At 35.8% G+C, this 27,322-nt stretch overlaps 1 protein-coding gene across 1 annotated transcript in view; it reads right to left on the minus strand.

The window, feature by feature from the left end:
• The window catches only part of CAPS2 (calcyphosine 2), a 63,230-nt gene that overhangs the window by 10,151 nt on the left and 25,757 nt on the right, over window positions 1-27,322 (minus strand). Inside the window, 7 exon segments of the mRNA XM_006142846.2 lie at window positions 1,225-1,379; window positions 9,051-9,127; window positions 10,594-10,712; window positions 15,042-15,135; window positions 15,225-15,320; window positions 19,885-19,959; window positions 23,993-24,112. Of these exon segments, the coding sequence (XP_006142908.1) occupies window positions 1,225-1,379; window positions 9,051-9,127; window positions 10,594-10,712; window positions 15,042-15,135; window positions 15,225-15,320; window positions 19,885-19,959; window positions 23,993-24,112 (736 nt within the window).

Raw genomic sequence — 27,322 nt, forward strand, 5'->3', positions numbered from 1 at the left:
CCCCCAGGGGGGATGGTCACGCCGCAATCCCTTCTCCTCCATTCTCCTCTCGGGATCTTGGGCACGCACGCACACGCACCCGGCGTGAGTTTTAAGCCACCGGGTCCGGGACACGAACCGCGGTCAACTACGTGGGAGTCCAGCGACATAGCCATTACGCTAACTGCTGATTCCCTATGCCTTGTGATCTTGTCACAAGAAGGAAAAAAGAACAATATAGGAGAATCCTTTATCTGAAATCCTTGAGGAAAATATATCTGAAATTCATATACTTTTACAATAAAATGCAAATTCTTATCACAGTATGTAAGACTTAAATGTTACCAGACTTATTTTCTCCATTCTTTTCTTTTCCTTTCTTCCATATAGCTATTCATCCAAACTAATCTGTATGCCATTTATGTAACACCTGTCATATGCCAGGTTCTACTCGTGGTGGTAAAACAAGAGCAGGAAACCAAAGTACTCCATTCTCAGCCCTGTAGGGACTCACATTCCACTCATAGGCAGAACTAGACAACACTTCTAAAGTGACATGAAGAAAATAAAATGGGAAATTGATATAGAGGGGCCCAGGTGCTCTTTCAGACAAAGCTGTCAGCCTACAGCTCTTAGCAGAGAAAGCTGTGGCCTGAGTGATGAGAAAATCCAGCTCATGGAGACCTAGTGGAAGATTACTCACAGACAAAGAAACAGTACGAGTGGGTGAGCATGAACCACTTGCAGTTTGGGGAACAGGCCATACTCCTTTTCCTCGCCACACCTTCACATGTGTTTCTCCTTTTCAGAAAATAGCCATCATCTGTCCACCCTCCTCCTTCTTCCCTGTCTGGTTGATTCCTCCTCATCCTTCAAACTTCAGCTTGGATTTGTCTTCCTCCAAGAATTCTTCCATAATCCTCTCTCTCCTTCCCCCAAAACACTCTTTATCCAACACATGTATTATTTTATGATAATTTTCCTATGAGTATGAAGATCTCAAGAGTACAGTATTTGCGTTCTCAGAGCTTACCTCAATACCCGGTTATTGGGCTCTTACTGAATATACGATGGAGAAATGAATATTGAGATTATAAAAATTAACTGGATTTTTTCATCTAATAATTCTGATAACAAGGGATATAGAAAGAGGAGACTACTAAAATTTCAGCACAAAAGTGTACAGTAACACCTAATAAAAATATAGTATTCACTACAAAAAGAATTTCTGTGTGTGGTACATACCTTTTTGGACACTTCTAAGTGAAATACTTCTAGAGCTTGTTTAAAATCTGCCTTCTCTAAAAGTCCATTTCCTTTCTTGTCCAATTGTTGAAAGTACTTTCCTAACCCAGTCAAAATACGAACACCTCTTTTATGTAGTTTTTCTTTTAGCACATCTGTTTAAACAAGAGAAATGGTAACTAATTGTTCTATGTACAAATGGTATCAAACTGCAGTTGTCTTTCTTGTAAGAAAATTAAAATTGATAAGAATATGAATATTCAGTCACATCATATGTATGGCTGACAAAAGACTTTGGAAAACAAAATGTTTTTAATAAAGGGGATTATATATAAAACCACATGTAAATATACCAGAACTATAGCACCACTGTGTGGTGAAAGTGTTATATTTTAAATACAGGGAGGAAAATGTTTCATTTTTCAGCAAAAAAATAACCCAAATATTACAAATAAAATCTTAGTTTTTATTGTCTAAATTCTGTATCTAACTATCCCACATCTTTAATCTCATTCCTCTTTTAAAAAAAAAAAAAATTGTGACGTGGATCTTGAACCTCAGTTGAGAAATATTGCTTTCAGAGACTTAAAATGAAGATTTTCTGCTGAGACTTCTCCCTCACTCATTTCTAGTGGGTAGTGCTGCCTGTCTCTTTCTCTCCATTTCTCTCAGTCTCAGTCTCTTCATGTCTCCTTGTGTCTTTTAAATTTTTTTTAATCTTTTAAAGGTAAAGTATTCTCTGGGCTCTCAGGTCCCTTCTTTATTATGCTAACAGGTGCTTCTGCCCATTCTATTTAGGAAAGTCACAAATCCAGGCCCATCCCCACAGGGATCCTGAACTTCAGCTGTGAAATATTGCTTTTAGAGACTTAAAATGAAGATTTTCTGCTGAGACTTCTTCCTCACTCGTTTCTAAAAAGGCACAAATCCAGGCCTATCCCCACATGGATCCTGAACTTCAGTTGCAAAATACTGCTCATGCCATGCGGTTTTCCATTTTTGATTTTTAAAATTAAAATCTAATTTTTTTACTATTTTTCTTATTTCTTTTTATTTTATATTTTCTTTTATTCCTTTTCTCTAATTTTTTCCCTTTATCTTTACCCATTGACTGCTCAGCCTCTCCACACTAAGTGTCTAGACAGGTCCAAGTGAATAGGATTTAAACATCTGAATGTGATTAGAGTCAAAATATTACTCTTTTCCCACTGATTCTGATGCACAGAGAGTGAAAACAGAATGGAAGAGATTGCAGAACACCTCCTCCTACACACCTCTGAACACTCAGATTGAACTTCAAGAATTAGGAAGAAACGCACCACACATCAGATGACTAGAAATCACCACAGGGTCACAAGAAATCTGGGAAAACAAGAAAATACCTCTCCTCCAAGGGAAAATAATAACTCCTCTTCATCCTCAAGTAGTACAATGAAAATCATGGAAATGTCAGATAAAGAATTTAGAATATTCGTAGTGACAAAGGTCACAGAGATGGAAGAGAAAAGAGACAATGAACTGCAGAAGAGGCAGGAGAAAAGGCCTGATAGTTCCAAGAGGTGAGAAAATTCTTGCAAGATCTAAAGGAGGAAATCTACACTATAAAAAAATAATCAAATGGACCTGTTAGAGATGAAGGCTATAATACAGGAAGTCAAAATCTCCCTTGAAAGTATTAAAAGAAGACTAGATCACACCAAAAATCAAATCTCAAATGTAGAAGATAGAATTGCTGGGCCGAAGACTGAGAAAATCGCCAAAAAAAAAAAAAAAGAAAAGAGAGAGAGAGAATAATATACGAGAAATACTAGATACTATAAAACATCCAAACATCCAGATAATTGCTATCCCAGAAGGGGAAGAAACTCATAAGGGCATTGATCATCTATTCCATGAAATCCTGTAAGAAAACTTTCCAAACTTAGAGAGGCATTCAAAGATCCAGTCCCAAGAAACCACAAAGGACCCCAAATAGAATCAACCCAAGAAGATCTTCTTCAAAACACATTATAGCCAGATTGACCAAAACTACAGACAAAGACAAGATACTAAGATTGGCAAGAGAAAAACATCGAGTTACCTACAAAGGATATCCCATCGTGCTAACAGCAGACCTTCTCATCGGAAACAATGTGAGTGCGGAAAGAATGGGAAAATATATTCAAAGTGTTAAGTAAAAAGCAATTTCAACCAAGAATACTATACCCAGCAAGATTATCCTTCATATGGGAAGAAAAGACAATATTCTCAGATAAACAAAACCTGAAAGAATTTACCAACACCAGACCAGATCTCCAAGAAGTTCTGAAGAAAGTGCTATATCATGAAAATTAAATACAGTCATACAGAAATAAGAGTTCAAAAACTAAGAAAACGGCCAACTTAATCATAGGACAAGTCTGGAGTTGAATATTATATCCCAGAATTTAATTGGGAAGATTGAACAACGACAGACTGAACTGGTAAAACAGAATTTTATGACTTTTGACTAAAACATTGCTGATTTTCTTCTATGCTTTGTTTTCCAGTTTTAAGGATTTTTCTCCTGTCTTGAGCTGCCGATAGGTTCATTTGAACCTACTATTTGAACAGAATCCCAACCTGTTTCCTGGCTTTAAGTTTTAAGCATAGTTCCTTAACATTTCTTTGATTTATTAAAGCTAAAACTGCTTTACTTGAAATTTAAAAATATAGTAAAAAATACATAATTAATGGCCATACTAAGCTATCTAGCATCAGGTAGGTGCTACGTTATAGTATACTCATTCTACTCAGAGTTTCACGCCTAAAGTCAGACATGTATTCATAGATATGTATATGTCAGCTGAACTTGCTATTGAAAGTAGTTAGATTGTTAAAGAAACTTTGTGAATCAATAAAATGTAGGGAGAAAAGGAATGGAAAACAACTGTGGACACCTGAGATAGTGTGGGAGGAAGATGGGAAATGACAGAGGGTGAGAAATAGGGGGAAAATATATAAATATATATGAAACTAGAAATGGAAACTCAATGATGGTAACGTGTATGATTAAGCCACTAGACAGTATATTCTGAATGGGAAATCACACTTTACATGCTGTGACAATGGTCAGTGAATGCATGCTAATTAATTAATTAATTTAAAATTTAATAATTAAAAAAAATTTAAATAAAAAAATTGCTATAGTGCACACAAGAAAGAAAGGTAGAGAATGGAAAGTCAGAACTCTTCCAGGGAAGATGGCCACACTGCAGTCCTTTTTCCCCAATTCTCCTCTAGGGATTTTAGGCACACACGCATATGCACCTGCATGTTTTTCAAGCTGACAGGCCAGGGACTCAAACTATCCAATAAGTCATGTGGGTTCCAGGTGCCTCAACCACCATGCTACCTAGATGTCCCTTCTCTTTCTTTTTCGTAACCAACAGAATCATAAAATTGATGCTGAGCAAGTAACTCAAAATTATCAGTTCAAAAAATGTTTAATAAGTTTGAAATCTTTAATTTGTAACTTGTACGTTAAATAGCACAATGTTTTAGAGTGCAGTCCTTACTTCTATATTAAAATAACCCTTCTAGAAACTCATAAGAAGTTGGGACCAGCAGTTGGCGTAATGGCTATGTAGTTGGACTCTCATGTAGTCGACCACAGTTTGAGTCCTGGACCTGGTGGCTTAAACTCACACAGAGCGCATGTGTGTGTGTGCTCAAGATCCCAAGAGGAGAATGAAGGAGAAAGGATTGCAGTTTGGCCATTCCCCCTGAGGGTTGATTTCTTGTTTTCTGTCCCTCTGTCTCTCTCTGTCTCTCTGGCAAGCGTACATGCCCTATAGCAAAAACCTCTCAAAAAAAAAAAAAAAGAAAGAAAAAAATTCATAAGAAGTTATATGGTTAGGTTCCTAGTCTTCTCCTTGTAGCTCAGCTCAGCTATTTTACTTAATGAAGTTCACATCACATTTACTTAAGAACATATTAGTAACTTTACTGGAGCGGTTGCTAGACATAATAATATAATAATATAATATAATATAATATAATATAATATAATATAATATAATATAGAGAAAAACAAATGTCACTGGATTCGATAGTGATAAATTTCATATTGACCATGATAGGGTAGGGAAAATATTTCTTAACAAAGGCCTCAGGGATATTTGAGAGTTCAAAGACCAATCTCAGACAACTTTCAAATCTGTTTCTAGCCTTTTCACTGTGATCTCCTTACCTTCAAATCGGGTGAATCAGGATTCATCAAAATTCAAAAATACATTGATTTCTGAGATTGCTTGTTTATTATGTTCTCTCATCTAGACTATGAGTTTCAACCAGGAATTATCTATTTGAGCCCAGTAGACTGTAGTGGTGTTAAGACTGGACCCCCAGAAACAAAATTTGTGAATTGTTTTAGACTCCGAAGTTTACATATTTCTCATTTATTACCAACAAAAACCCTGGACAGTTAATAAAAGGTATTATCTTCATCTGTAAGCTGAAGAAAGAGGTGCAAGATATTTACACCCAGTCTTACGTATATTGAATAGTAGAATTGAAACAGGAATTTTGTTCCTCATCTAGGATATTTTTTTGTTCACACTAGGCCATCACAAATTTCTTTAGAATATCATCTAGTGCGTTGCCCAAGTATTACATTACAAAAATCACTTTGAGATTTTATTTAGTTTATGAGTTAAACCCATATTATCTAGTTAGGAACACTAAGAGAAAATCTTGAGAACCTATATATTTTTTTAAAATGTATTTATTTTCTATTGAAGTACCCTCAGCAGGGTCTCACCAGGCCAATCACAGTCCTTTCCCCAACCTCCCAGCCAGCCAGGATCATGGGCATGCATGGGCCTGCTTGATATGTTCAGATCAATCAGAGATCAGAACCCAGGCCTTCCATGTGACCCAGGATTACACAACGGCACCCTACTGCCTGTGTCAGCAGGGCTGTGTCTAAAATAAGCAAGTAGAAATTATAAATGAAGTGCCATAAAATTAAGAAATAATCTCAAAATTGTTTTATTGATTAAAAATTAAAACTACTTGAGAGTATAGTAATACATACCTTGAATGGCCTTGAAGACCAGCCTATCATTGGCTTCTTGTCTGATTATATAATCCTCATGCTCCCCAGAAGTAGTTCTACAGTTGACATGTTCACAATGGTAAACAATAAAATAAAAAATAAATAAAAACATTCTCATTACATCTTGGATATGGAAGCTCTAAGGTCTTTCCCGCAATCTCAAGGAACCTCTCAAAGTTGGAAGAGTGCTTAAATTTTAATCAAGTCCCAATTCTGCCTGCCCCTCTGATCCCCAGGAAAATTATATGTAGAGCTAAATTTTTTAAAACTTTCCTAGAACTACCCTACCTAGAAACATACTTGTTTCTGTAGCTATTTTGATGTTCTTTTAATTTTTAAATTATAACTATTAAATTTAGAAGCAGTTTTACCTTGCAAAGTATAAAATACACAAATGTTATTTTAAAAAGCCCCTCTCAATATTATTCATTTTATAGCAATACATAAATGACAAAAAAATAGTGAAGCTGTGAGATATAACCTCTAATGCATGTATATACTACATGGACAGTGATCAATTATTATCATTTTGGATTATACTTAGCACCAAGAAACACTGAACAAGAAGTGTGTGTGTGTGTGTGTGTGTGAGAGAGAGAGAGAGAGATGACTTCAAAAAGCTTTTGGAAAAAATGGAATTAAAGTACACTTTATTTTGATGCCAAAAATAACTCAAAATCCATGCGTAGTTTTTTCATAACATGTACTTTCCATTAACCTTTTGAAGACCTCCTGTATGCATATATGTATAAGTATATATGTATATATGTACATATATACCTGTGATTTTAAAAAATTTATTTCCCAACGTATTTTGGCTTATAGAATGATTCACTGTGCATATTATTGATCAAGGAATAATACAAACATATGAAACCCAAGACTTCTCTCAATGCTTAAAATAAAACCCATCACACTTTATGTTAGGAAAATTGTTATAATATTGTACTAATATTGCACCTTTTCAAATTTATTATTTTGGTAGCATTTGATGAATTAAGTTGTCATACAAAAGGCAAACTAATAAGTTACCTTTAACATAAAATGGGACTTTTTAAAATCTTTAATTGATTGAAACTGTTGCCACACACATATTTGAATATGAAAGAGCACATAAGATAAGCACACATAACTGGGTTTTTTTTATATAAACCCTAACTAAAGCCTAAATGTTTTTAGACTTTATATGACAGAATCTCATATTATGATAGTAAAAAATAGTGTTTTGGGCCAGCCAGTGGCATGGTGATTGAGGCAGCTGGATCTCATGTGGCTAACTGCACAGTTCAAATCTCAGACCAGGGCCGTGAAAACCACACTAAGATATTGCCTGTGCCCCAAAATCCTGAAAAGTAGAAAGAAATGAGGGAGGAGGGATTGTAGCGTGACCATCCCCACATAGAGGGTGTTTTTTCACTTTTTCTCTCTGTCTCTCTCATGAGCACACACGTCCTCTGACCATTAAAAAAGAAAAGAATGTTTCACTTACTTTCAAAGTGGCAAACACGTATTTGACTTACTTGAGAGACTCCAAAGCTATTTGATCAATATTTGTAATTCGTAGCGTAAGTAATTTATTTTCTTTTGTGCTCTCTGGAAGGCTAGGATGATCTGAACTCAAAAATGTCAAGTTTGCACCCTAACAAAAAAACAAATTATGGTAAATCTTCTAAGTATATGTAAGTAGTAATATATAATATAATATAATATAATATAATATAATATAATATAATATAGAGAAGAACAAATGTCACTGGATTCGATAGTGATAAATTTCATATTGACCATGATAGGGTAGGGAAAATATTTCTTAACAAAGGCCTCAGGGATATTTGAGAGTTCAAAGACCAATCTCAGACAACTTTCAAATCTGTTTCTAGCCTTTTCACTGTGATCTCCTTACCTTCAAATCGGGTGAATCAGGATTCATCAAAATTCAAAAATACATTGATTTCTGAGATTGCTTGTTTATTATGTTCTCTCATCTAGACTATGAGTTTCAACCAGGAATTATCTATTTGAGCCCAGTAGACTGTAGTGGTGTTAAGACTGGACCCCCAGAAACAAAATTTGTGAATTGTTTTAGACTCCGAAGTTTACATATTTCTCATTTATTACCAACAAAAACCCTGGACAGTTAATAAAAGGTATTATCTTCATCTGTAAGCTGAAGAAAGAGGTGCAAGATATTTACACCCAGTCTTACGTATATTGAATAGTAGAATTGAAACAGGAATTTTGTTCCTCATCTAGGATATTTTTTTGTTCACACTAGGCCATCACAAATTTCTTTAGAATATCATCTAGTGCGTTGCCCAAGTATTACATTACAAAAATCACCTTGAGATTTTATTTAGTTTATGAGTTAAACCCATATTATCTAGTTAGGAACACTAAGAGAAAACCTTGAGAACCTATATATTTTTTTAAAATGTATTTATTTTCTATTGAAGTACCCTCAGCAGGGTCTCACCAGGCCAATCACAGTCCTTTCCCCAACCTCCCAGCCAGCCAGGATCATGGGCATGCATGGGCCTGCTTGATATGTTCAGATCAATCAGAGATCAGAACCCAGGCCTTCCATGTGACCCAGGATTACACAACGGCACCCTACTGCCTGTGTCAGCAGGGCTGTGTCTAAAATAAGCAAGTAGAAATTATAAATGAAGTGCCATAAAATTAAGAAATAATCTCAAAATTGTTTTATTGATTAAAAATTAAAACTACTTGAGAGTATAGTAATACATACCTTGAATGGCCTTGAAGACCAGCCTATCATTGGCTTCTTGTCTGATTATATAATCCTCATGCTCCCCAGAAGTAGTTCTACAGTTGACATGTTCACAATGGTAAACAATAAAATAAAAAATAAATAAAAACATTCTCATTACATCTTGGATATGGAAGCTCTAAGGTCTTTCCCGCAATCTCAAGGAACCTCTCAAAGTTGGAAGAGTGCTTAAATTTTAATCAAGTCCCAATTCTGCCTGCCCCTCTGATCCCCAGGAAAATTATATGTAGAGCTAAATTTTTTAAAACTTTCCTAGAACTACCCTACCTAGAAACATACTTGTTTCTGTAGCTATTTTGATGTTCTTTTAATTTTTAAATTATAACTATTAAATTTAGAAGCAGTTTTACCTTGCAAAGTATAAAATACACAAATGTTATTTTAAAAAGCCCCTCTCAATATTATTCATTTTATAGCAATACATAAATGACAAAAAAATAGTGAAGCTGTGAGATATAACCTCTAATGCATGTATATACTACATGGACAGTGATCAATTATTATCATTTTGGATTATACTTAGCACCAAGAAACACTGAACAAGAAGTGTGTGTGTGTGTGTGTGTGTGAGAGAGAGAGAGAGAGATGACTTCAAAAAGCTTTTGGAAAAAATGGAATTAAAGTACACTTTATTTTGATGCCAAAAATAACTCAAAATCCATGCGTAGTTTTTTCATAACATGTACTTTCCATTAACCTTTTGAAGACCTCCTGTATGCATATATGTATAAGTATATATGTATATATGTACATATATACCTGTGATTTTAAAAAATTTATTTCCCAACGTATTTTGGCTTATAGAATGATTCACTGTGCATATTATTGATCAAGGAATAATACAAACATATGAAACCCAAGACTTCTCTCAATGCTTAAAATAAAACCCATCACACTTTCAATGTTAGGAAAATTGTTATAATATTGTACTAATATTGCACCTTTTCAAATTTATTATTTTGGTAGCATTTGATGAATTAAGTTGTCATACAAAAGGCAAACTAATAAGTTACCTTTAACATAAAATGGGACTTTTTAAAATCTTTAATTGATTGAAACTGTTGCCACACACATATTTGAATATGAAAGAGCACATAAGATAAGCACACATAACTGGGTTTTTTTTATATAAACCCTAACTAAAGCCTAAATGTTTTTAGACTTTATATGACAGAATCTCATATTATGATAGTAAAAAATAGTGTTTTGGGCCAGCCAGTGGCATGGTGATTGAGGCAGCTGGATCTCATGTGGCTAACTGCACAGTTCAAATCTCAGACCAGGGCCGTGAAAACCACACTAAAATATTGCCTGTGCCCCAAAATCCTGAAAAGTAGAAAGAAATGAGGGAGGAGGGATTGTAGCGTGACCATCCCCACATAGAGGGTGTTTTTTCACTTTTTCTCTCTGTCTCTCTCATGAGCACACACGTCCTCTGACCATTAAAAAAGAAAAGAATGTTTCACTTACTTTCAAAGTGGCAAACACGTATTTGACTTACTTGAGAGACTCCAAAGCTATTTGATCAATATTTGTAATTCGTAGCGTAAGTAATTTATTTTCTTTTGTGCTCTCTGGAAGGCTAGGATGATCTGAACTCAAAAATGTCAAGTTTGCACCCTAACAAAAAAACAAATTATGGTAAATCTTCTAAGTATATGTAAGTAGTAATATACAACTAATACTAATCTGATGATTTTTATTGTATGTGAGACAGTACATAAAAATTTATATTTGTGTATTTGGAGAATATTTAGAAATTACATTGGCTTCAGCTAAAGACAGGAAAAGAAACTAATCTCCCAGTCAGTCTCTGAGTTAAAACAATCTTCTGGGCCAGCAGTGGCATGATGGTTAAGTTGGCTGGATCCCATATGGTCAACTGTGCAAGGTGTCTCAGACTCTTGAAAATATACCAGCACATGTGTGTGTATATTCAAAATCCCAAGGGGAGAAATGGAGAAGAGATTATGGTGACAATCCTCCAAATGGGGAGTGTTTTTTCCCTTTCCTTCTCTCTTTCTGTCTCTCTCTGGTGAACACTTGTGCCCTCTGGGAAACTGAAGGGAAAAATGTTTTTTCCTGTGTACCAGCCATGGAAACAACCACAAAAAGCCAGTCAAAAAGTCAGTCATAGGGGACCAGCAGATGGCTTGGTGGATAAAGCCACTGGATTCCCATATAGCCAACTGGGGTTCAAGTACGGCACCTAGAGGCTTGCTCTCTCACTTTCTCTCTCTCTCTCTCTCTCTCTCTCTCCCTGATCAAACTAAAAAATAATAATAGTAATAAATGAAGTTAAATAAAATAACTTCTTTAAAAAGCCAGTCATATAAGCAATTCAAATTTGGGGGACCAGCAGTTGGCATAATGGCTATGTCACTGGACTCCCATGTAGTCGACCACAGTTTGAATCCTGGAACCGGTGACTTAAACTCACACTGAGCACATATGTGAGCATGACCAAAATCCTGAGAGGAGAATGGAGGAGAAGGGATTGTGGAGTGGCTATCCCCTTGGAGGGTGCTTTCTCTCTTTCTGTCTCTCTGTCTCTCTCTGTCTTTCTGGCAAGTGCATGTGCCCTATAGCAAAAAGCTCTTTAAAAAAAAGAAAGAAAGAAAGAAAAAGAAAAGAAAAGAAAAGAAAGAGAGAAAAAGAAAAGAAATTCAGATTTTTTTTTATAAGAATGAGAGAAAAAAAAATAGTTCAATCAAAATTATGACATCCCTACATACAAAAATAGAACAATTGCTCCCCAGAAAGATGAACTACAAATTGATGGATTCACTACACTCTTTTTCCTGGTCCTTTGATGACAGACATCACATAAATATAAAATCTAATTTTAATCTAATTAGGGTATCAAAGCCTCAGTCACAAAATTCCTCTCAAAAAGTCTTAGTCCAGGCTTAGAAAATTGTTTAAATTTCTGAGTTCACAAATAAACCTAGCCAGTATAAAGACAAATAGAGATTTAAAATAAGAGGCTTAATTCATTTTTTCGCTTTTTATTTTGCAAATTAAGTTTTTTTAATTTGACACTTTTAAAATTAAATTTAATTGCTGTATATCTTTACAGCATAAAAATGTTTTTTCCAACTTTATACTGAATGTCTGCACTCTATGACAGAAACTGAAGGGCGGGAAGATACAATAGCAGGAGGACAACTGTAGATAACAAAGATAGTATAGCAGGGAGTAGGTAAAGGGGTGAGAGGGAGTGCATGGGTAGGGATTAAGAAGCTTAATTCTTTCAGTAGCACTTAAGAGGAGAAAATTTCCCTCCCTTCTTAGAACATTTACTTTAGAAAATTTGTAATTGTAATGTATGTACTTTCTCCTCTCTTTGAAATGTATATAGATTCTTTTGAAAATCAGAGGGGACTATTGTCAGTTTAATAACCTGGAAGTGTTTCTCAAGGACCCGGAGGGAACCACTCTTTGAAATGTAAATATCAAGGGATACAGCACCCCCAGACTCCCAGAGCTGGGAGGGAGTAGGAGCCTAACTTCCTTAGGCACTTTGCAAACAGCCTCTTGTCACAGTGTTGAAATGTTTTTCCTCAGGATAAAGCCAATTAGCTAGCGATCACTCCAGTTACCAGGTGAATGTAGGGTAAACTATTTTACATATGACCAATGGTACTGTCAAGTTCTCCTGAGGACTAGTTATTGCTGATCTCAAAAACACGTCTGTAATCCTTTATATCTTTTAGGCTATATAAAAGGGTGGTACTTCTCTTTGCAGTCTTTTAGCAGATTCCACGTGTTGTGCATCACGTTTTGGTTTAATACTTATTAAATATTTTTTCTTTACTATATTAATAGAAGGGTTTTGTGTGGGAGAAGGTTATATTTCTAACAGGCTTTGCCTAGCACATGTCATAAGTAATCCTTAATTTATTATTTTTTTTAACTATGAAGGCAGAAGGGAGGGAAGAGGACCTTCCCAGTTAAGATTACAGATGTTTCTAGAGCTAACTGGGGTAACTGGGTGATTTAGGGGCAAACAGAACTCCTTTGCTGGCAGCTTTCATCTTTGAGCAGTTTCCTCTTTGTCTCAGTGTAGTGTAAAAATATTTTCCTTTGCTATGAAAACTAAAAAGAAAATTGGAAAGTAGTTCATTGAAGATCTAGTGCCTATTATTTTTCTCATGGTTAGTTTTTAAGTCTCTATAACTCAAGCACAGAGGAAGTCAAATGACTACTCTCATTAAAATCTTATGATGAGGGACCAGCAGATGGCATAACGGTCATGTCGCTGGATTCCCACATAGGTAACCATGGTTCAAGTCCCAGATCCAGTGGCTTAAACCTCACACTAGGTACATGTACATGCATGCCCAAAATCCTGTGAGGAGAATAGAGGAGAAGGGATTGTGGTGTGGCCATTCCCCCTCAGAGAGGTAATTTCTCATTCTCTGTCTCTCTGTCTCTCTCTGTCTTTCCAGCAAGCACACTTGCCCTATGGCAAACATCTCTGCAAAAAAAAAAGAAGAAAGAAAGAAAGTAAGTAAGTAAGTTGGGGACCAGAAGTTGACATAATGGCTATGTTGCTGGACTCCCTTGTAGTCGACTGCAGTTCGAGTCCTGGACCCAGTGGCTGAACCTCATGCCGGGCGCATGTGCATGTGTGTGCATGCATGCCCAAGATTTTGAGAGGAGAATGGAGGAGAAGGGATTGAGGTGTCGCCATCCCCCTGGTGGGTAATTTCTCACTTTCTGTCTCTCTGTCTTTCTGGCTAGCGCATGCGCCCTATAGCAAAAACCCCTCAAAAAAAAAAAAAAGTTTTGTTTTCCCCAGTGGTCAAATATTTCATCTCATTGATTTGGTAAAGCTTTTCAGAAAACTGGTTAATAATACACTGCTCTTCTACACCTCTCAGCATGCTGGAAATCAGTTTTTATCCGATGTGGTCTTATTTTCAGTCATTTATTCTTTCATTCAGTCTTGACTGATTAAAAATTTGGACATGTATGATGTTTTCCCTTAGTGTTTTTAATGTCAAAACTGAGGTATTTAAAATACTCTCAGGAACAAGAGGGTTTTAAGCACTCTTACTAGTTACAATTTACCAAATTTGCTTTTATTTTTTTCTCTTGTCAGAGAGAGAAAGAAATAAGGAGGGAGAAAGCACTTCCCAATGGGGCATGGTCACACTGCAATCTCTTCTCTTCCATTTCTTCATCCTCGGATTTAATGAATGCATTGCACACATGCCAGATGTATTTTTCAAGCTGCCCCTAGGGTTTGGATTCAAACCACTCCATCACCCATGTCAGATCCGACTGTCTTAACGACTGTCCCACAAAGTCAGCTGGCAACTCATTACATTTAAATCCATTCATGCAGTCAATATTTGCTCAGTGACTGCAAGATACTCATCACTCTTTGGGACACTAGGAACACGGTGGTGGCCAAAACAGGCAAGTCCTGACCTTCAAGGTGTAAAGTCTTAAGTCAGAGAAGGTTAATAAATAGATAAAAATATACATATGCAACATAATGTCAAGTAAGAAGGACATTAAAGAAAAATGAAGCTCAGTAGGGGCCAGGAACACAGAAATAAAGAAGCAAGGGAGCTATTTTGGATCATCTAAACAGATTTTTACCTCTTTCACGGGTTAATCTGGGAATTCATGATAGAACACCCAGAAATTAGGAAGGCTTTTCAAAAATGAATGATCTTCTGGCAGCACAAAGGTGTTTGGGAGAACAAATGATATGCTTAGATTCAGTCTATTTGGGCTTGGACCTGAGAGACAGAACTTCCTAGGAAACTATCAACTATTAGCCCACCCACAAAAATACCCCTGCTCAGGGAGGAAAAGAAGAGGTAAACTGAAGACTAGAAGTATTGCTCCTTCACACCCACGGAATACTGCAAAATTTAAGATCTACTATTAAATGCTAGCACACACAGACACACACACGCACACTTAACTTACAATATAAAAATCATCAAGTTGGTATTGTTTTCCTTTTCTTCGTCCACACTGATGACCATAAGAACTTTTTTTAATAAAAGGAAGCACATTTGTTCTAGAGGTTAAATGGAAAAAAAGTCTAAAATCATTCAGCTTCTCTCAGAAGTAATCGTCTTGAGATTCTAGCATTACTTCATCGCATACCTATTTTTCCCAAATTGCCGATATTCATAAATGGTAAGGGATTGGTCATGAGCAAAAAAGAACCCAATAAGCTCCCTGCAAGCATCACGTCCATTTCTGGGAGGGGGAAAAAAAAAGAAAATTTTATGTAAAAGTGTCCCATAGAAATAATTTACAAATTCAATTAAAAACTAAAATTACCCATCTCAAAGAGGAACAGCATAACTCCCTTGAGTGTGTGGCAGCAAATGAGGCTTAGGGGAAGATGTAGGAAAGCATGATACAGCTTGCTTCAGTGTTAAGTTACATTTTGGTGAAGAAAATAATTACCTGTACTGGTATAAATTTGGATAGATAATGCAGATTACTAATTCAATTTAGATTTTTAAGATAAATTTGAAGATCCTAAAATATATGCGCTTACAAGAAGGCATTCAAAGGTACAAATTTATTTTTATTGTCATAGAAAAGTAAAGGCAGTTGGTGACAATTCAATATGTATTTTAAAATTCCTAGAAGAATAGATTTTGAGTGTGCACAAGACAAAGTGATGATAAATGTTGGAGATGCTAGATGTGTTCATTGCTGAGATTTGATCCTTACACATTGTACGCATACTTTGAAAAATCAGTGTCCCATAAATATGTATAACTAGCATATGTAAATTAGAAATTACAATAAAATAAGAAATAAAAACACTAAGCAAGCATGATAATAATAAAATACCCATTTTACCAATAATATTCACAAAGAGCATACTGAAAGTTTATAAGGCTGAGATAACAGATCTAAGAATCATCTTCTTTGTCTCTTACTACATCTATATGTAATCTACTGTTAGCTTAAATCATTATAGTAGTAAGAGAAAAATAGTAGGTATTAGATGTTGGATGGGGGAGTTGGGGGAAATGGCAGAAATAGGTCAAAAGACACAAGACTGCATATAGACAAGTAAAATAGGTTTTGGAATTTGTGCCACAGTAGAGTAATAAACATCAGTGGCAAAGTAATATATACTTCTAATAAACGAGTACAGCAGTTTTCAGGTGTGCACAGCAGAGTGTGGTGTTCACTGAATGTGTGTATAGCCTTGACTTGAATACATACTTTTAAAAAATCATGCTTTGTGAACCTCTCAAAGATGTAAAACAATCATATGTAAATCAAGTTGCAATTTTTAGAAGTTAAACTAAGGGACCAACAGGTGGTATGTTGGTTTGTTTTGTTTTTGTTTTTAGAGCTAAACTGTCTGCATATGTTGTTTAGATTCTTTTTTTTTCTTTATTTTTTTATTTCAATTTCTTTTATACATTCAATCACTTTACTTAGCTTGCAAAGTGAATATTCCAACATGTGTAAATTTCTCACCAGTCCAGGCAATTATACTATAAAGTTATCTTTGATAGATAATAAACCATTTCTGTGTCCCATAAATGACTTACCTCTCTGGTTTTTCTCCTTAATGTTCTTCCTCAGACTCTCCTCCTTCACCCACCCTCTTCCCACACTGTATCCTGTACTCACAACCATTTACTATGTTTCTATATCCTTTGGTCATTCAGTTTCAGCCAGAGTGTGGACACTAGGTATATATTAAGTGGAGACATACAAGGTCTCTCCTTCATAGCCTGGCTTGCTTCACTAAGCAGTAAATCTTTCATATTCATCCACTTTTTGTCAAAAGCCAGGGTCTTGTCTTTTATGGCTGAGTAGTATTCCATAGAGTATATATATATATATATGTGTGTGTGTGTGTGTGTGTGTGTGTGTGCCACAGTTTTTCAATCCATTCATCTGTTTATGGGCATTTGGATTGGTTCCATGTCTTAGCAATTGTGAATAATGCCACAATAAACATCGATGTGCAAGCACTTTCCTGATTAAGAATTCTGCTATCATATGGGTATATACCAAGGAGTGGGATTGCTAGATCATATGGCAGTTCTATTTGTAGATCTTTGAAAAATCTTCAAATTGTTCTCCACAGTGGCTGAACCAATTTACATTTCCACCAGCAGTGTAGGAGAGTTCTCTTTTCAACAGTCACCCCTGCCCCCCACCCCACCCCACAACCCTTATCATTTTTTGTTTATGTAATCTTAGTCATTCTGACTGGGCTTAGGTAGTATAACATGGTAGTTTTGATCTGCATCTCCCTTGCAACGAGGGATGTTAAGCATTTTTTCATATGCCTTTTAGCTATTCATACGTCTTCCTTAGAGAGTGGTTTTTTCAACTCATTCTCCCATCTTCTAATAGGGTTGATCTGTTTTTCAGGACAGCTGCTTGAGTTCCTTGTATATTCTGGTTAACAGTCCCTTATCTGATGCATAGTTTAAAAAATATTTTTTTCTGAGGGTTGTTCATTCACACTAATTACTGTGTCTTTTGCCATGCAGAAACTTCTTAATCTGATGTAATCCTACTTGTCTATTTTGGGGATTACTGACTGTGCTTTGGGGGGTCTTATTTAAGAAGTCTTTGCCTACCTCAGTGTCTTCCAGAGTTTCCTCAGTGCTTTCCAGCAGCAGTTTTATAGTTTGAGGTCTAAGGTTTCGATCTTTGATCCATTTTGAGTTGATTTTTGTCAATAGAGAGAGATAGGGGTTCAGATTCATCTTTCTGCAGGTGGATATCCAGTTTTTCTAGCACCATTTGTTAAATAGGTTTTATGTTCCCACTGGATTGAGTGGTACTCTTTATCAAAAATCAGTTTGCTGTACGTTTGGGAGTTTATTTCTGGTGTCTCTATTCTGCTCCATTGGTCCGGTCCACCTGTCTCTCTGCTAATACCATGCTGTTTTGATTACCCCAGCTTTGTAGTTAGGGAGTGAGATGCCACTCACTCCACTCTTCTTGTGCAGGATTGCTTTGACAATATGAGGTCTTTTACGATTCCAGAAAAATTTTATGATTGTCTTTTCTAGATCTGTGAAGAATGTCTCTCTGGCACTTTGATTTGGACTGCATTAAATATGTAGATTAATTTGGGTAGAATAGCCATTTTGGTTATATTATTTTCAATTTCTTTTTTTAGCTTCTTGTAGTTTTCCTTATGAAGATCTTTAACTTCTTTGGTTAGATTTATTCCTAGGCATCTTGTACTTTTTGTGGTTATGGTAAATGGAATTACTTTTTCAGTTCTATCTCAGTCTGCCTGCTGTTCATATATAGAAATGCTATAGATTTTTGTATGTTGATTTTGTATCCTGCAACTTTACTGTATTCATGTATTACTTCTAGGAATTTTTTCATGGATACCAGTGGGTCTTCTATATATACAATCATGTCATCTGCAAATAGAGATAGTTTCACCTCTTCTTTTCCTGTTTGAATGCCATTTTTTTTTCTTTTATGATTGTGTTGGCAAGTACTTCCAGTACTATATTGAAAAGGAGTGGAGAAAGTGGGCATCCTTGTCTTGTGCCAGATATTAGTGGAAAGGCTTTCAGCTTTTCTCCATTCAGGATGATGTTAGCTATGGGTTTTTCATAGACAGCTTTTATTGGATTGAGAAATTACCTACTATGCTGATTTTACTGAGAGTCTTAATCATGAAGGGATGTTGTATCTAATCAATTGATGCCTTTTCTGCATCAACTGATATAATCATATGGTTTTTAAACTTTTCTTTCTGTTAACATGGTATATTGCAATTATGGTTTTATGTATGTTGAACCAACCTTGCATCCCTGAGATAAAGCCTACCTGGTTGGTATGTATAATCTTTTTTATATGTTATTGGATACGAATTCCTAGTATCTTGTTGAGAATTTTTGCATCTATATTCATCAGAGATAATGGTTATAATTTTCCTTCCTTATCCTGTCCTTATCTGTTTTAAGGATAAAGATGATGGCAGCTTCATAGAATGAATTAGGGAGAGTTTCACCCTTTAGGATCTTTAGAAATACCTTGAGCAGAATGGAAGTTAACTCTTCTTTAAAAGTTTTGTAGAATTCAGAGGTGAAGCCATCAGGACCAGGGTTTTTCTTTCTTGGGAGGTTATTTATTACTGACTCAATCTTCTGGCTTGTTATAGACCTATTCAGACTTTCTATATTCTCCTGGCTCACTCTGGTTTAGGAGCTGGACTCCCACATGACCAACAGTGGTTCAAATCCCATACCTGGTGGCTCAAACATAACACCAGGGGTATGTTGTGCATGTCCAAAATCCCAAAAGGAAAGTGAGGGAGAGAGGACTGTGGCATGGCCATCCTCTCTGGTGGTGATTTTTCACTTTCTCTCTTGCTGACTTCACTGTCTCTCTCTGGTAAGCACACATACCCAATGGCAAAAAAAAAAAAAGTTAACTAATAAAACATTAAACAAAGCAGCCTTTATAAAGGTTAATTTTTTTAATAATGTGGAGACTTTTAGTGGTAATATATACCTTTTATAATCTTATCTCTAAGTTTTTTTAAAAGACATTTAAAATCATTTTTAAAATAATGTCTAATTAAAATGTTTTTCTTTCAGGTTCATACTGTCTATATTTTTATAATGGATTAATAGCTATTACCTAAAAATATTTATTCTAAATTCAGTTTTTCATTTCAATAAAAATACAAATTTATGTAATTTACATACAAATTTATATAATTCCATTGCCATTTATATTTGAAAGAGAATATAGTTTTATAATAAAAATTACAGTTCTTAATAAAAATCACAATTACCTTGATATGATTCTACCATCAAATTGTACTTTATGAGAAAGCAGATTTTCAGTTAATGTAGAATGAGTTCGTATCCTGTTAAAAAATATGTTTTGTCAATAATTTTTTAACGTACCTATATGATGTAAATGATAAATATCCAAATACAAGTTATGTTGATATTCTGAAACAGCACATGTTCAAAAAAAATAAAAATAAAAAAATTCTTTTTTTTCTTTTTATGATTGCCAGTTGTAACAGACACAGAAGAAATAACCCAGCAATATAGCATGTAGTACCTGAATAGCTTTCATATTAGAATTTATGGTAGGAAAGTGCTATAAAGTAAATATAGAACAGAAATAGCACATTTGTGGCTGGCTTTGTTCTAGGACTACCTGAAGCCCATTTCTGATTCTGTTTTTGTTCTTCCCCCCACCATAGAATTTGCTTTCTTAGCCTCTTGCAATCAGTGGTGACAAAGGGACCTAGCTCTTAAACAAGCTTCCAGGAAAGACTGTTTTGTCTAGATAAAAGAGTGGTGGTGGTGGTGGGGAGGGGCAGCAGGTGGTGTGGTAGTTAAGGAGCTAGACACTCCCATATGGGACAGTAGTTTGAATCCTGTACCTGACAGCTTGCTTTCTCTTTCCTTCTCTCTTTCTGTGTGTGTCTCTCTCTGATCAAATGAAAATAAATGAATAAGTAAATAAAATTTTAAAAAGAGAGAGAGAGAGTGGCATGGGAAGTCTTGCTCCCTATGACCATGCCAGAGACAATGTTCAGAGCCAATGTAGCCATTAAACAACCCACATAAGAACGGACAATAAGCTCTAGAAAAGATAGCCCAGAGCTCTGACACCACTGAGACACTGAACTAAAACCAGCAATTGCCTGGTTATACAAGACAAATAAATCTGAATTCATTTAAGTCACTATTACCTGGGCTTTCAGTTATAGGTAGCTGAAAATATTCCTTATCAAAATAACAGAATAGTTATTAAGAATGCTGGATAAAGTTGGAGCCTTGGCTTAGATCTATCAGTTATTTAATGCTCATGGCCTTCAGATCAGATTAAATGACCTCAGAAAGACTGCCAGACTTAGAATTCTTTTCAACAATATGAAGCAAAAGCCAAATGCACACATGTTGGCACCGTACTACCGATAACCTCCTTTATCTTCAGAAATTTGAAAATTTCATGATGGCTCTTTACTTCTCTTCCAAAATAATTTTATGATACTCCCCCCCCAAAAAAAAAAGTCCAATGCAATCAAATGCCAAAAATGTAAATAGTAAGTATGTTGATCGTTTGGATCTTGAAAATCTATATTTCTACAAAATCTAAAAAAAAAAAGAAGCAGGAAAGAAAAAAAGAGCTTACAAACCAAAGGAGAGTTTGTGAACACCTAGTGGGAGCCATGAAAACTTCATCATCTCAATGTACTTTAATCTACTGGCATTAATGTGCTTGTTGAATGCCCTGTATGTGCTTGGAACAATTCTCAATGCTAAGAAAATAACAGCAACAATAACAGCTCCCATTTGTTAAGAACTTCTCAGACGCTAGTCATTCTTATTGTTAAAGTCACTTTAATGTGTATTGGTTTATTTAAAGCTCGCAATAACTCTATGAGGTAAGTACTATTACCACATTTTATAAATGTATTTACAGAACCAGTGAGGGGTTAAGGAAATTGCCCAAAGTCATAAGATTACTAATGACAGAGTTAGAAACTACCTTGCTCTTCACCATCACATTGTATTGCTTCTCTGTGGTGAACAGAAGTCACTTTGGTAGTGATAGGTTGAAATAAGAACTTCAAACAAGGAGCCTAACAACTTCTTGGAAAGATAAAAGAAGTAAATATACATTTACACAATAAAATTCAAAGTGCCATGTTGGATTTTAGGTGCCCAAAAAGTAGCACAAGTACTACTCTCTAAATAACTCATCTAAGAAGAAAAACAGGCATATTTAAAAATATGTGATTTTTTGGGACAAGCAGTTGGCATAATGGCTATGTCTCTGGACTTCCATGTAGTCGACCGTGGTTCAAGTCCCGGACCCAGTGGCTTAAAACTCACACTGGGCGCGTGTGCGTGCATGCCCAAGATCTCAAGAAGAGAATGGAGGAGAAGGGATTGCGGCATGGCCATCCTCCCTGGGTGAAATTTCTCACTTTCTGCTTCTCTGTCTCTCTCTGTCTTTTTGGCACATGCACATGCCCTATAGCAAAAACCTCTCCAAAAAAAATGTGAATTTTATTATTAATAAAGCTATTAGAAAACATGGCTTAAGTGTGTAGCAACAATAAGCTAAGTCCTGAACACAAAAATTAAATAGACTAACCCACTCATTTCCACTGCAGAAGGATCCTGCACTTTGCACATATTTTGGCGGCATGGTGGGTGGGGCACTGGACTCCCATATGTCAGACCACAGTTCAAATCCCAGACCTGGTAGCTTGCTTTCTCACTCTCTCGCTGTCTCTCTGGTGGCTGCATGTAGCCCATAGAAAATTAAAATAATAATAATGACGATGATGAATAAAACTGAATGGATAATTCTAAAAAAAAAAATTTTAAGAAAAAAGTGTGCATTTTGTGAATGTATGTTTTATTTCAACAAAAGTTATATTTTTAAAAATTTGAGGTGTACAGTAGGTGAATAATGGCTCCCTCCTCATCTTCAAAATAATATCTACCTCCTCATCTTCAAAACATATGAACTCCTTACATGATAAAAGGGACTTTGCATATGTGATCATCTTGAAATGGGGAGATGACCATGATTATCCAGGAAGGCTCAGTACAATTACACACATCTTTGTACGAGGAAAGCAGAGAGATATATTTGCAGAGGGAGAGCATCAGAATGATATAGGGTAAAAAACACTTGACCAGCCTTTGCTGGCTTTGAAGATGGAAGAAAGTGCTATGAGTCAATCCTTAAGGGCAGATTCCAGATGCCATGAAAACCAAAGAAGAGGAATCTCCCCTGAAACTTCTAGAACGAATGCAGCCCTGTCAACACCCTTGATTTTAGTCTTCTGACTCTCACAGCCTTTAGAGAATAAATGTGGGCTGTTTTAAAATGCTAAGGGTGTGGTAATCTGTTACAGTAGCAATAGAAAACTAATACGTGATGCTTTCAAATATTTAAATGTATGAAAGAAAAGCCTTCCAGAAAATAAAAATGAGACAAAAAGATTAAAATGATAAGAAAATATGGTCTAACAATTACAGCAGACTGAAAATATAAGAGTCACTGTAGATGCTGGTAATTATCTACGTCTAGTAAAGCTGAGGCTAAATGTCGATTGTGAGTGGAGTTGTTGAGGAACTTAAGTCCTCTGGACTAAAACAAAGTGCTGTAAAAGTGCATGCTGACCCAAAGGTTTTATAAGCTACCAAGTAAAATGCAAAAGAACAAAACGAAAAGACCAAAGCACATATAAGCAACATTAATTTTTAATATATCAATGTGATTTAGCCAATATACTTTGTACATGTACAAATATCCATCACTGAATTGCCCATTTTCACATATACTATCACTGAAGATCACAGCTTTTCCCCCCTAAATTACAAATAAAAACTTTCTAGGTAAAGAGAGCGGGGTAAGGTATCATCCTGATTGTGCACACGAACACCTGGTGTGAATTTTTAAAGCATTGGGTCTGGGACTCTAACTACAGAGTCAGTTATGTGAGATCCAGCACTTTAACCACCACACCACCTACTAGTCCACAAAGTATATTTTTAATATGCTCATCATAGAAAAATATTAAATATTTGAGGTGATGTATATGTTAATGGCCTTCATCACTCCACATTGTATTAAATATCCTAAAACTATTATAAAATTTTAAGGTCTGTTCAACTATAAATTACCTATATTTAATTTTAAAACATATGTTAATAAATTAATTCAAAAATATTAAAAAAAGGTATTGCCCTAATATGATAAAGTGGCAGAACTAAGACCTGAACTCCAAAAGATCCATGTTTCTTTGCATTAAAAAGACAGAAATAAATATGAAACATTTTAATTAGACACAGAAGTACATTTTAAAACATATACATAACATAATGCAGTCACATTTCAGGTAATTAAAATCATCTTACTTTGTTTCATGAAGTGGTCTTTTCCTAAATCGAAGAGGTGCTCTTTTTGTATCTGGAAAGACTTGAACACTTTGTTGTTTCTCAGTGGTTAAGTTTTGTTCTGGATCACTGATTACAGCCCTATGCAGGAAAACACAAAGTCTGACAATTAAGCATGATAGTGCATTGATCTGGCATTTACGTATTTACAGTTTGAAAAGTTCATTTACCAAGTGTAAACTTGCACTACTATCAAAATATTATCATTGTTAAGTTTAAATTAATTTAATTATTAAAAGACTTGCCATTCAAAAATGAATATCCCTGTTTATCTCTTTTTCCATAAGTATTATCTACAAATACATTGAAATTTTAAAAAGAGCTAAGAGCTGCCTATTTTTCCTCATATTCTTTAAACAAATACATCCAGCTCTGGTTTGTGACAATGCAGTGGAAAACACAGGCAGAGTGAAAAAAGAATGTAAAGTGATAAGTGCCACAGTAGAAATTCAATGGGAAAACCTAGAATAGGATGACTTTAAGTCTAAAAATAAGTTCTGGAAAAGGAGGCATAGAGAATAATTTATCAAAGGCATACAAAAAGAAAGTGAGAGAAAGACATTTAACAGAAACAAAAATGAAAATTATTTTTTGATGATAATGTACATCGTAATACATGTGACTTGACTAACACGCACTGTATTCATGATAGTAAAAACCATTTTGTATTGCATAAAGATATACAGTGATTAAATCTGAATTTTAAAAATAAAAAAAGGTAGACCAGAAGAAGTGATGCTGCCTGCATTGACTTTTTTTAAAAGTTTATTTAGTCCTTCCATGAGTGAGAAAGACAGTGAAAAAGAAAGGGAGACAGAATCTTCCAACAGAGTTTCAATGCCATCCTTTAGCCATCCCCAATAATGGGCATACACATTGCTGACAAACTCAGGGAGGTATCCAGACAAGAACCTGGAAATACGTGGGATTCCTTCAAAGAGTCTTGTGTCGTACCACTGTGCCACCATCTAGCCCTCACATTGATTCTTAAAAGGGAAGTAAAACTTAATGCCCAGGGGGAAAGAGCAAGGGACCCTCAGCCAGAGCAACAACATATACAAGGCCGCAGAAGTAGGACAGCACAGCACATGTGAAGAAATGCACATAGTGTAGGGGATAGGAGTACAGACCCTAGAACTAGACTGCTGGGTTCAGCTCTTGCCTCTGCCAGTGCTTAGCTGTGCGGGCTTACCAAGTCATTAACTCCAGAGCATAGTTCCTCATTTATAGTACCTCCCTCAAACAATCACTGTGATGATTAAATAAATGAACAAATACATATGCAATAATGTTTAGAAAAATGTCTATCATCTAATATATGTTATAGAGGAGTTAAATAGTTGAATTCATACCTCCAATTCCTCTTTTTATGATATACTCTACCAGATATAAATGAATATAGAGGCAGGATAGGTTATCAGTAGGCATTGTTATAGGCCAGAAAAAGATAGGAAGACCCTATACTAAGATGACAATAGAAATTGACGGGTAGAGTGAACAGATTCAAGAAACCCCCACAGGACAAAGAAACTGATTGAATTTGAGGTCGTCAAGTAGAAAGACCTACAGTGACCCTACAATATGAAAAATCAAGTAATAATGTAAGAAACATGGGAGTCATAATGTCATTTTGATTTATTAGTAGTAATAACAGTAGTATTTAATGGTAAGAAAGGTGAGCTATCCTCATATCCTCACTTCTCTCCTTCCACAACTTAGATTTTATAATTCATCACAATGTAAACTTCTATACACCCACAACAACCTGGATTTTGTCTACTTTCCTGGTAAAACCCCATGACTGAATGAATGTGATGACTGACTAGCTAAAAGGAAAAACAGTCAACCTTTGTAAAAAAAAAAAAGAGTATCATGAGGCCAGCATGGTGGTACAGAGGTAACAGAAGGCTCTGTGATGCTAAAGCCACATGGGAAGGCCCCAGGTTCAAATCCCAAGTGCTTCCCGTATTCACTGGGTATGCACATGCATGACCATGATCTTGACTGCCTAAGGCTGAGAGTGGATCACAGCATGAGGACCACTGTTGGAGGTGGTTCTCTCTCTCTCTCTCTCTCCCCTCTCTCTCAAAGTAAATAAATAAAAATTGTTTAAAGGTATCATGAGCCTTAAAAAAACATAAAGAGAAATCAGCAATTCAGAGATAGAAAAATTCATAAATTTATCGAGTTATTCTAATGGCTAGAAAGTTCAGGAAAAGTTTTAGGCATCTCTACTATATAGTGTACATCCTATTCCTTTGAGTTATGAACAAAACCATCTTTTTTTGTTTTGTTTAGGTTTTTTTATTTATATATTTTTATTATTATTTACACATTAAATTGCTATACATCATTTAGATTGTGAAGAGACATGATATACACCTAAGTCTAGCCCAGCTGAGACCACCATACACATCCCTGTCAACAGATACTAAACCTTATCTGTGTCCCACAAGTGTCTTACCTCTCCATTTTCCCCCCAAATTTCCTATGCTCTTCCCCTCCCACACTCTCCTCCCACTTTGTCTCTAGTGTCCATTACAATTTTTTCTTTTCTTTTTTTGGAGATGATTTTTTCTATAGGGTGCGTGCACTCACCAGAGAGACAAAGAAAGAGATATAGAAAGTGAGGAATCCCCCCAGGGGGATGACCACGTCACAATCCCTTCTCCTCCATTCTCCTCTCGGGATCTTGGGCACGCATGCACACACACCTGGTGTGAGTTTAAGTCACCAGGTCTGAGACTCGAACCATGGTCGGCTACATGGGAGTTCAGCGACATAGCCATTATGCTAACTGCTGGTCCCTATTACAACTTTTACTACTTTTATGTTCTCCAGTCTTTCAGTCTCTACCATAGAGTGCAGACAGTTGGTATATGTTAAGTGGAGACATGCAGTGTCTCTTTTTCATAGCCTAACTTGCTTCACTCAGTAACAAATCTTCCATATTCACCCACTTTCTATCAAATTCCAGGGCCTTGTCATTTTTTATGGCTGAATAATAGTCCATGGAGTATATGTGTTACAATCTTTCAACCCTTTCATCTGTTTGTGGACATTTGGGTTGGTTCCATGTCTTAGCAATCATGAATAAGGCTGCAATGACTATAGATGTGCAAGTGCTTTTCCAGCTGAGTGCTCTCCTATACTTTGGGTAGATACTCAGGAGTGGAATTGTTGGATAATATGGTAGTTCTATTTAAGGTCTTTGAGGAGCCTCCATATTGTTCTCCACAGTGACTGGACCAATTTACATTCCCACCAACAGTGTAGGAGTGTTCTCCTTTC

The sequence above is a fragment of the Tupaia chinensis genome, unplaced genomic scaffold, assembly GCF_000334495.1.
Source record: "Tupaia chinensis unplaced genomic scaffold, TupChi_1.0 Scaffold000085_1, whole genome shotgun sequence".
Taxonomy (NCBI): Eukaryota; Metazoa; Chordata; class Mammalia; order Scandentia; family Tupaiidae; genus Tupaia; species Tupaia belangeri.